General features: G+C 57.1%; 1 protein-coding gene across 1 annotated transcript in view; it reads left to right on the forward strand.

Moving 5' to 3' along the window:
• VIPR1 (vasoactive intestinal peptide receptor 1) overlaps window positions 1–10,417 on the forward strand; it is a 37,070-nt gene that overhangs the window by 24,516 nt on the left and 2,137 nt on the right. Inside the window, exons 6-14 of the mRNA XM_030886933.2 lie at window positions 1,910–2,019; window positions 3,212–3,318; window positions 3,723–3,855; window positions 5,934–6,087; window positions 6,791–6,851; window positions 7,018–7,084; window positions 7,572–7,663; window positions 9,947–10,076; window positions 10,259–10,300. Coding sequence (XP_030742793.2) covers window positions 1,910–2,019; window positions 3,212–3,318; window positions 3,723–3,855; window positions 5,934–6,087; window positions 6,791–6,851; window positions 7,018–7,084; window positions 7,572–7,663; window positions 9,947–10,076; window positions 10,259–10,300 — 896 coding nt within the window. The remainder of the gene's footprint in view (window positions 1–1,909; window positions 2,020–3,211; window positions 3,319–3,722; window positions 3,856–5,933; window positions 6,088–6,790; window positions 6,852–7,017; window positions 7,085–7,571; window positions 7,664–9,946; window positions 10,077–10,258; window positions 10,301–10,417) is intronic.

Consider the following 10,417-nt stretch of genomic DNA (forward strand, 5'->3'; position numbering starts at 1 on the left):
GAATTCCGTGTGGTGACTCACTACATCATCAGAGTTCCTGGACTTAAAAAACCCCCACCAGACTCACTGCCCTCCAGTCAGTGAGGACCCATAGAGACCCTATGGGTCAGGATAGGGCAGCCCCTGGGGGTTTCCGAGACTGTGACTCTTCATGGGTGTGGAAATGCCCTGTCTTTCTCCCTCGGAGAGGCTGGTGGTTTCAAACGGCTGACCTTGCTGTTTAGCAGCCTAATACCTAACTGCCACGCCACCAGAGCTCCTTCCTGGACTCCAGGCCCTCTTTCACGAGTCCTGGGGCGGAGGGAGGATTCTTTGCTGGCTTATCCATCGTCCATTCAGGATGGGAGAGGGGGGGCCTCCTTAGCTGACTTGTCCCTTTCCTATAGCTGTGGGGTAGGACCTGCCCTGAAGCCTCTGTCTGAGCATGTTTCTGACCCCAAGATCCTGCAGGGACATGCAACCTGCTCCCCTTGCACACGTGGCCAGGAGCCTGTTTCTCTGTTGATGAGAGCAGAGCTGTGTCCTTAACGGCGGGTTTCCCTCACCCAACTGTTGGCTCATCTGCAGCACCTCTGAGCCCTACTGGGTATGGAGGTAACCCAGGCCCAAGGCCCCAGGCAGGCTGACTAAGGAGGAGTGGGCCAGCCCAGCCATGCGGCTACCATCTTACCCACAGCACAAAGAAAGCCCCCTGCCAATCCAGCACCCCGGCACTCCATGGCCTGAGGCCGGTCCAGCCTCCGTCTGTGACAAGGGGCAGCCAGAGGCAAGTGTCAGAGGTTCTTCTGTGTTAGGGACCCAGGCTGGGTGTATGACCAGTTTATATTGCACCTAGGATCAGGTGTAAGGTGCCCCGATGGCATAGTGCAGTGGTTCTCAACCTTCCTAAGACTGCGACCCTTTCATATACGTCCTCATGTTGTGGTGACCCCCCCAAACCATAAAATTATTTGCATTGCTACTTCATTACTGTCATTTTACTATTGTTATGAATCATCATGTAAATATCTGATATGCAGGATATATTCTCATTGTTACAAATTGAACACAGAGCATCGTGATTCATCACAAAAACAATATGTAATTATATATTGTGAAATATTTGCTTCTAATGACAAATGAAATTTTGTCTTAAAGCATGGTGTAGCATGGGTAATAGTCTTAATATAACAATAGTGAACTATATTGCTACATTTTGTGACAGTATGCGTAAAAAGTCAAGGTCAGTGTGAAGGTTGAGATAGCTTCTTTCTCACCAGATCAGCATATCTGCACGTGAGTGGAGACAATAGAGGATCGGTGTCTCGGTTCCTAAGATCATCAAAAAAATATGTGCTTTCCGATGGTGTTAGGTGAGCCCTGTGAAAGGGTCATTCAGCCCCCAAAGGGGTCTTGACCTACACGTTGAGAACTGCTGCTCTAGGTGGACAGAGCCAAGAACCTATGTAGCCTGCAGGTGTCGGTCTGAACCCTGCCTCTCTCTCTCCCTCCCCTCCCTGCCTCTGGCATTGTGGGTTATGTGTTAGATGACTCAACGTTAAGGTCAGCAGTTCAAACCCACTAGCCACTCCTAGGGAGAAAGATGAGGCTTTCTGCTCCTGTAAAGATTTTTCAGCCTTGGAAACCCCACGGGGCGGTTCTAGTCTATCCTTTCAGCTGGATGGCAGTGAGGGCCAGGTTTGGACTCTATCAGGGGCAAGGCTGAGCTGAGGGACATGCTCTGGCTCTGGCTCCTGTGTCCGTGAGTTCCCTGGTGGTCCTGGAGGGGGCTTCTGCCTGCTCCAGAATCCCCTATGATGGTCCGAAGGCCTGTCTGGCAGCACCAGGAGCTGGTGAGAGTCAGGCTTAGACAGCCAGGCCCCATGACCTATTCCAGAGACTAGGTTTAACCTCTCCCATTCTCCCCCAGGCCTCAACGTGAGTCGCAACTGCACAGAAGGGGGCTGGACACAACTGGAGCCCGACTCCTACCTTGGCGCCTGTGGCTTCAATGACAACGCCGCGTTCAGCCTGCACCAGGTAGACCTCGGCACCCTGGAGCAACCCATCCCCACCCCCAAGGGATGAGATTGCTATCTTTGTGGGAGCCAGGCTTCCTGAGGCTGCCCCTTCCAAGATGCCTCCCTCTCCCAGGCAGCCTATCTGGGGCTAACCCTCAGGCTACCCGCAACAGAGGGAGGGAGGGGCTTTCGGGAAGATGAAGCAGTATCCCTGGGCTAGGCTACCCTGCTGCCTCCTGGGAGACTCGCTCTAGCCCCGGAGGTGGCAGGGCAGGCAGATGGCACCATGCCCATCACATCCAAGGGGGACCTGGGACGCAGCTCGGGAGGGAACCAGCCTCAGCTACAGCCGCCCCCACTCCCTCCGGCCCCCAGCCCCAGGGCCAGTCAGGGTCAGAGCCAGGACCCAGGCACAGAGCCTGTGGTCCTCAGGTTCAGCGTAGGGGGTCTCTGAGGATGTGAGCCCAGCCTTTAGGGATGGTGATGGGGGCTCAGTGGGTGGGGGGCACCCTCAGTTAGCAGCCTCCCTGCCCATTCCAACCCCCCAAACAGCCTCCTCAGAGCTTCCGCTTCTTCCAAGGGGACGGCAGCATGGCAGGAGGCTTCTGAAAGCCCCCACCCCCACTCCCAGGGGGCGAGAGGGCTTTACTACTAGCCTCTAACCAGGTTAAGGTGGGAGAGAGGGACCTGACGAGGGGCCTGGCCCAGAGATTTGTCGCTGTGAATGCGTAACCATGGGGAGAGTGTGGGCAGAAAGAGCTAACTGTGAAGAGCTTAGCAGCCCAGGCCTGTCTGCCTTACCCCCCACACCCCACACCCAAAGCTCAGGTTGCCTGAGAAATTAGCCTGCTGGGCCCAGAGCTGTCCGGCGAAGGGGTGCTGACCCCATGGCTGGAGAGCAAACAAATGCTCGAGCAATGAAGCAGATGAGCCTTCCCCTGGCAAAATCCCTCCTGAAGGAGCCAGGAGAGGGAGTTGAAGTCCACCCTCTGCCCCCACCCTGGGGAGCCATCCTGCCCGTTCCATGGGATCTGGAGAGTTACAGGGGTCCGTAACTCTGAGGGCACTGAAGAAGGCCCCTCAGCCTCTTCATCTACCCAAGGCAAGGCGGGGCAAGGCGGTGCCTGGGGCACCCCACCTCTGCCAAATACCGTCCCCCACTTCTAGGAGAGCCCACCCCCACCCAGCCCCTCAGCCCCGCCTCCCTCTAGCAGCAGCAGGCGGCGTTCTACAGCGCTGTGAAGACCGGCTACACCATCGGCTATAGCCTGTCCCTGGCAGCCCTTCTGGTGGCGATGGCTATCTTGAGCTTGTTCAGGTGAGGCCCATGGGGGCGGGGGGGGCGCGGCGGCAGGTCTCCCAGGAGGTCCGCCCACACCCTTCTGCACGGGGCCCAACCTGTGCATGCTTCATCCACTCCAAGGTCGCCCACCCCTCCAAGCCGCACACCCTGGCCACAGCAGTGGGCTTGCCAGCACCCGCAGCCCAGCCGCGCACAGGGACTGCTGCACCAGCTGTGTGCGCACACGGAGCTGCCCGGGTGGAGAGGGTCCCAGGGAGTGGGGCCGCACCTAGGCACAGGGTCCCTGAGGCGGGACCTACATTCTGCCCTACTACCCCACTTCTGCTGAGAACTCGGAATGGTGTCGGTCAGGGTCAGGGGTCCAAGGGCCCTGCTGCCCCTCCTCCCAGCTCTGTCCCCGACACCGACCCCGTTCACAGGAAGCTGCACTGCACGCGGAACTACATCCACATGCACCTCTTCACCTCCTTCATCCTGAGGGCGGCCGCCGTCTTCATCAAAGACTTGGCCCTCTTCCACAGCGGGGAGTCGGACCGCTGCACTGATGGCTCGGTGAGGACCTCCCCCCCTGACGCCCACCCACTACCCTCGGCCTCCAAATCTCCCCTCTTCTTTCCCTCTCCCTTTCCATCTCCTCACCTCCCTTCTCCCTCTGTTTCCTCTCTTCCACCCACTCTACTCCCCTCCACTTTCATCTGTGCGCACCTTTCTCCCTTCTTTCCCCCTCAAGGATGGCCACCCCCCACCACCACCCCCTCTTGACAGCTCCTCAAACCCCACCCCTTCGCCAGTGGCTGGAGATGCTACTGGGCCCTTGCCGGTTTCTCCCCTGGGTGAAGGAGAATCCAGAGACACCCCCACCCTACTTGTGTTGTCAACGCCTTGGGGAACTCCCTGGCTCACTTGCAAAGACTTCCAACGTCCCAACTCTGCCTAGGGCTCTGTTCAGCATGCCTCACTTCCAGCGCTGCGCACACACCAATTGCCCTCTGGGTGGTGAGGTTCACATGCAGACACACATGCCACCCTCATCTCCTGTACTTCTCCTGCGGTCAGTCCAGTCTGGGCCTTCCTATGGGAGGGAGATCAAGGGACCGTCTAATGAATTCACCCCTGTGGCTAAGGAGTCCGTCTCTCAGTGTGTACCAGCTCATCATCAGGGAGTGTCCACAGATCCCAGGGCCTACCCTGAGCTTGGGCCAGAGACCAGGCCTGGCTCCGGCCCATACCTTCTGGTCAAGGATTCCTTGGCCGTCCCCGGTGACCCCAGAGAAGCACACAATGTCCAGAGTCAACCGTACCTTCTCCCCGCAAGAACGGACCTCCAATGGATCTCAACAGGGGGGAGAGGGAACCCCGGAAAGCAGCCGTGGCTATTCCCACCGCTCCTCAGAGGGTCTGGGCTCCCAATCAGAGGGGTGGGATGTGAGCCCCAGAGCCCGGGAGCAGCCTTCATTCGAGGATCATCACGGAGACCAGCTTCCTGACTCATTTGTGTCTCAGAAACGTTTCTAGGGCAGAGAAAGCACAGATCATTGGCCTGTTAGAGAGTTGAGTTACTCTTGTTGGAAAGCAAATGGGGGGAGGGTGGAATAAGAAAAGAGAGAGAGAGAGAATGAAATCGGCTGTATCCAGAGAGACGGACGTGCACTCTGGGGAGGGCTGTCCTATCAGGGGAAAGCAGGCTGCTCTCTGAGGCTCTCAAAGCCCAGGGTGAGAAACCATGTTCTGGGTGTAGGGGATGAGAGGGAGCTGGAAGCTTCCTGGAGGAGGCAGTGGCTGTAAGGCCTGGCTCAGAGCATCTGGGTTTGATGGGAACTGGAAAGCTGTTCCTGAGGGAGTACAGAGGACCCTGAAGCTCTTCCATTTGTGCCAAGGGGGGCAGCAGAGCCCCTAGATTGCCCCACTCAGGGGCCTTGCTGACTCCTCTGTCATCATCATCTACTTTTCTGCTCTGGGAAGAATGACTGCCCACCTCTCTTCTCTTCCTTTCCACTGTCTGCTTCTCAGTCCCTATCTCCTGTCAGACTCCCATGCTGCCACGCCGGGGCATAGCTAAGCGGATGAGTAGGTGTATGGAAAGCTGAGTACGGTTGAAGAGATGATAGGAATAGGGGTTGGTGGGTAGACAGATGGATCAAAGGATGGATGGGTGGCTAAGTGGGTAGACAGGTGGATGGGTGGATGAAAGGATGGATGGGTGGTTAAGTGGGTGGGTTTCAGGCAGGTGTCCAGTGTATGAGTAAGTAGGTGAATGGAGACGTAGGTGGGCGGGTGGATTCACAGGCGAGAAGATGAAAATATGATGGGTGAGTGAGTGAGTGAGTTGGTAGTGCATGTCTGGTGGAGAAGTAGATGGCTAGGTAAGTGAGTGGATGGTTGGATGGGGACGTGGGTAGATGGATACACAGAGGAGAAGGTAAAAAAGACAATGGATGGACAACTAACATCACCAACATCTCCAAAGCATCCGATGCTCAAAATCAGGGACGATGGGGACATCACGGAAGCATTTTAAAGGAAGGAATACAAAACAAGCAGGAGATGATATCGGCTGCCCTTCAGAGGGAGGTGTGGGGAGGACGGGCCGGGACCCCAGCCAGCGTCTTCCTTGCGCCTCTTCCTTACAGGTGGGCTGTAAGGCAGCGGTGGTTTTGTTCCAGTATTGTGTCATGGCCAACTTCTTCTGGCTGCTGGTGGAGGGACTCTACCTGCACACCCTGCTCGCCGTCTCCTTCTTCTCTGAGCGGAAGTACTTCTGGGGGTACATAGTCATCGGCTGGGGTATGGTACCTGGGAGGGCTGCCAAGCTGGGGGGCACAGTGGGCAGGCCCCGGGAAGCTCACCTGGGGAAGGGGACCAGCCCAGCCCACAGACTTAATGGTCTGCTGGGCTGTAGGTCTTGCGGATAGGGCTCCTGGCCAAAGGTAGATCAAGGTTCCCAAATGTCTGAGCCCTACCAAGTGCCAGGAGACGGCACCTAGGGGCACAGACAGGGTCTGGGGGCATCCTCTCATGCCCCCCTTCAGCATCCCTCCCACCACCACCCCGGAACAGAAAGGGCCATTGGTTGTTGATAAGGTGCATTTGTCAAAATTGGAAGACGACCCTCTAGGTCCGTGGTTCTCAACCTTCCTAACGCCGTGACCCTTTAATAGTTTCTCATGCTGTGGTGACCTTCCCAATCATGAAATTATTTTCATTGCTACTTCATCACTGTCATTTTGCTACTATTAGGAATCAGGCGACCTCTGTGAAAGGGTCGTTCAACCCCCAAAGGGGTCGTCGAGACCCACAGGTTGAGAACTGCTGCTCTAGGTGGACAGAGCCAAGAACCTACGTAGCCGCAGGTGCCGGTCTGAACCCTGCCTCTTCTCTCTCCCTCCTTCCCTGTCTCTGGCATTGCCCTTCTGGTCCATCTCTCTCACCCCCCTGGCCCTGCCTCCTGGGTCCTCCCCTCTCTTTCTCTCTCCTCTGACCCTGACAGGGGTCCCCAGCACCTTCATCATGGTATGGACCATCGTCAGGATCTACTTTGAGGATTATGGGTAAGCTCCGGCTTGGCAGGGTCAACACAACATTGGTTCCATGGAGGAGGGCTGCAACTGGAGGGCACCCTGGGTAACAACAGACTCTGGGCCCGGGGCCTTCCCCATTGGTGCTCCCCCTGGCTACGGACAACCCCTCTCTTTCTCCCTCACCATCCCTGCCCAGGTGCTGGGACACCATCAACTCCTCCCTGTGGTGGATTATCAAGGCCCCCATCCTCACCTCCATCTTGGTAAGGCCTTCACTTAGAGATGGGAAAACAGAGGCCCACAGGACAGAGGCAGCTCTCCTCAAGTCAGGGCCCTGGTAGCAAGGTGGGCTCTGCACCGGGCTGCTCACTGCAAGGTCAGCGGTCAGAAACCACCAGCCACCCCGAGGAATAAAGAGGAGGCTTTCTACTCCCATGAAGAGTGACAGTCTCAGAAGCCTACAGGGGCAGTTCTACCCTGCCCCACGGGTCACGATGAGTCCGTGGTAGTGAGTTGTCACCTTAAGTCATAGAAGAATTGGTGTCTAAGGTCAGAACTCAACTCCAGGCTTCCTACTGCCCAAGACCAAAGTGAGCTCCCGGCTGGCTAGGAGAGGGGGCTGAACCTCAGGGTCCAGGGGCAAGTGAGATGGGAGGGTAGCAGGGACCTAAGGAAGAAAGCAGCTCATTATCAGCCCAGGGGGGCTGGGTGCCTGTCTCCCGACCTCCTGACCACCATCCCACCCACCAGGTGAACTTCGTCTTGTTCATTTGCATCATCCGAATCCTGGTTCAGAAACTGCGGCCCCCAGAAGTCGGCAAGAAAGACAGCTGCCCCTACTCGTGAGTGTGGGCCCAGCGCCTTGACCTCTCCCAGCACCCCGGCCCCAAGGTCCTCAAATCAGCCCGCCCCACCCACAAATGTCCTTGCTCAAACCCTATACTTACCAGACTGCCTCCCAGGCCCAGGTCTGTTTCTCCTAGACTCACCACACTGGTGATCTAGGGGTTCAGACGACAGCGGGTAACCTGTGTCCCATTCCCACCGTGGCCCCAGGGCCTGGTATGTGCCTGACACTGACCACACAGTAGACAAATGTCCTGGGGGAGGGGCATTTACAGACACAGCCATGCTTAGGACTCAGTATAGCCCCACCATAAGAAAGACATCCACAGCTGACTGGGTGCTCAGGACTCAGTGCCCCCAGTCCTAAGAAGGATGTCTGTAGTTGACTGGGTGCTCAGGACTAAGTATCCCCCAGTCCTAAGAAGGATGTCCACCACAGTTGGCTGGCTGCCAGCCGTGGGCTAAATTGTTTCCATGGATCTTCACTACATTTCATCCACATAGCAGCCCTATGTGAAAAAATCCGCATTTTACCCATGAGGAAGCTGACAGGCATTCCCTCTTCCTCAACAGACAGCGCCTGCCCATCTCCACAGGGCAGAGGGGTGGTATCAGTGTGACAGTGTAGCAGAGTGGGGGCTGCTCCCTGTGGTTGGGTGGGAGGTTGCTAGAGAAACCAGTGGGCATTCCTGAGAGCAACAAGGCGAGCAGGGAGACTGGCAGAAACATGAAGACTGGAGGCGGGGCGGTGGTTGGGGGCAGAGGGATTTGCACACCCAGGAGACTGGTTGGTAACCATGCTGTGCAGATGAGACAGGTTCTAGAAGGTTCTCTGGGCCTGACTTCTTTGGAGAGGATGTCTTGGGCTGCTGCATTTGGGATTCTATCTGGAGCGCTGTGATGGGTCGGCTCTGACAAGGCTGGGACTCACATTCCTCGGGTGGCAGATTTCTCTCCTGCTGGGGGAGCAGCTGCAGCTCACGTTCCTGTTGGAGCCTGCTGTATCCCAAGGGGCAGCACCAGGGAGCCCACACACTCTCGTCCTCTCCTTTCTCTGGGGGGACCTTGTTTCCCCAACGCACACCACTCAGAGCTGCTTGCATCCAAGGTAGGGGTGTTGGTCATCAGTAGGGCTGTGTGGGTGAGATGGAAATTGAACAGCTGTCCGCAGGCAGAAGGGGGGTGGGTAGAAGATGGGGCTCCCCCTCCCCGTAGAGGCACTGTCAGCTTCCACTCTCCACCCCCACCCCACCCCATAAGCTTTCACTTTAAAGAAAACCTCCATCTGTCAGCCTCAGGCGGAGCCTGGAGAGTGGGGATCTTGGGGTGGCTGGGATCCACAATCAGGATGCCCTGGAGAGCAAAGCCAGCTCCCCTGTTCCCAGCTGGCTGTGGGGCCTCAGGCCCAGGGCACAGCCTCACCAGGTAGACTGCCAAGGCAGGAGAGATAGAAGCAGAGACAACCGCCACCCCTGCGCCCACCCCAGGCTTCTCCCAACAGGAAACCAATAGGCCCATACTCCTTGGACCAGCTATGAGATCAGGTGGGTGGAAAGCCCAAGTCAGGGTGAACCCTGCTCTGTGGGAGAGGGGCAATTCGTTTGGAGTGGATTCAGACTCTGCCGAGCACACAGGCTGGTGAGGGGTGTGCGCTTTGTGTGCGGGAGGGTGCAATCCCTGAGAAGGTGGTGACTCCTGGAGACGTCAGTAGACACAACAGGACCCTGAGTCTTCCCTGGAGCCAGCTGGGTGCCCGTCACCCTGCCCAGTGTCCTTGGGCACATGTAGCCAGATCCCCTGCTAGAAAGGCTTCCTTCCCAGAAGTCAATGGCCTCCTGTCAGAAATCGGAGCCTCACAGGTGGAGGTACTTTATCGCACTCAGAGCATGGGGGATTGCAGTGTCTGCCAGCTGACCATGTTGAGTGTACATGGACACCTGTGATACAGATGGGGAAACTGAGGCCAGAAAAGGAAGCATGAGGATCTCCTGTGGCCTGAGGCTATCTTTAGCTGCTGCAGTGTCTGAACCCCCACTGCTCGGTATCTTCAGTAGCCTCTGCTCTCTAGCCTCACCCCTTGAGCACTGGAGGAGGGGGTTTCTTCTCGTGTTTCCTTCCAGTTCAGGAAGGGCGGCAGGGAGCCAAGTCTGTCCTCACACGTCTGAGTCTTTGTCTCCACCTTCTAGACCCCCGTGCCCAGCTGCCCCTACACCAGGCCCAATCTTCCCTAGCCAGGCGGACACACAGACTCACGGACTGCCCTTTTCCCCATCCCCCAGGAGGCTGGCCAAGTCCACGCTCCTGCTGATCCCCCTGTTTGGCGTCCACTACATCATGTTTGCCTTCTTCCCCGACAACTTTAAGGCCGACGTGAAATTGGTCTTCGAGCTCGTCGTGGGCTCTTTCCAGGTAGGAACTGCTGGTGGAAGGCCACCTTTCGCTCGGGCATTGAAGTGAATTCCACCTGGGCCCCTCCCTGGACCCCAGGTTTCCAGCATTGCTGGAGCACCTGTTGTGTGTTTCACCAGGGGACGGCAGGGCAGCCCATCAGGTCTGTCTCCTCCACCTCTCTTTTGCCTCTTTACTCCCAGGGCTTTCTTGTGGCCATCCTCTACTGCTTCCTCAATGGTGAGGTAAGTCCCCATCCCACCCCAGACCTCCAGGGTTGGGGGACACGGAAATGCCGATGGGGGGCCATGCTGAACAAAGACGGGTCAAACTTTGAGGGCCCGCCCATGGTTCTCAGCCTA

Source organism: Echinops telfairi, unplaced genomic scaffold (genome assembly GCF_000313985.2).
Source record: "Echinops telfairi isolate 266 unplaced genomic scaffold, ASM31398v2 ScPeMD7_4225;HRSCAF=4972, whole genome shotgun sequence".
In the NCBI taxonomy this organism is placed as follows: Eukaryota; Metazoa; Chordata; class Mammalia; order Afrosoricida; family Tenrecidae; genus Echinops; species Echinops telfairi.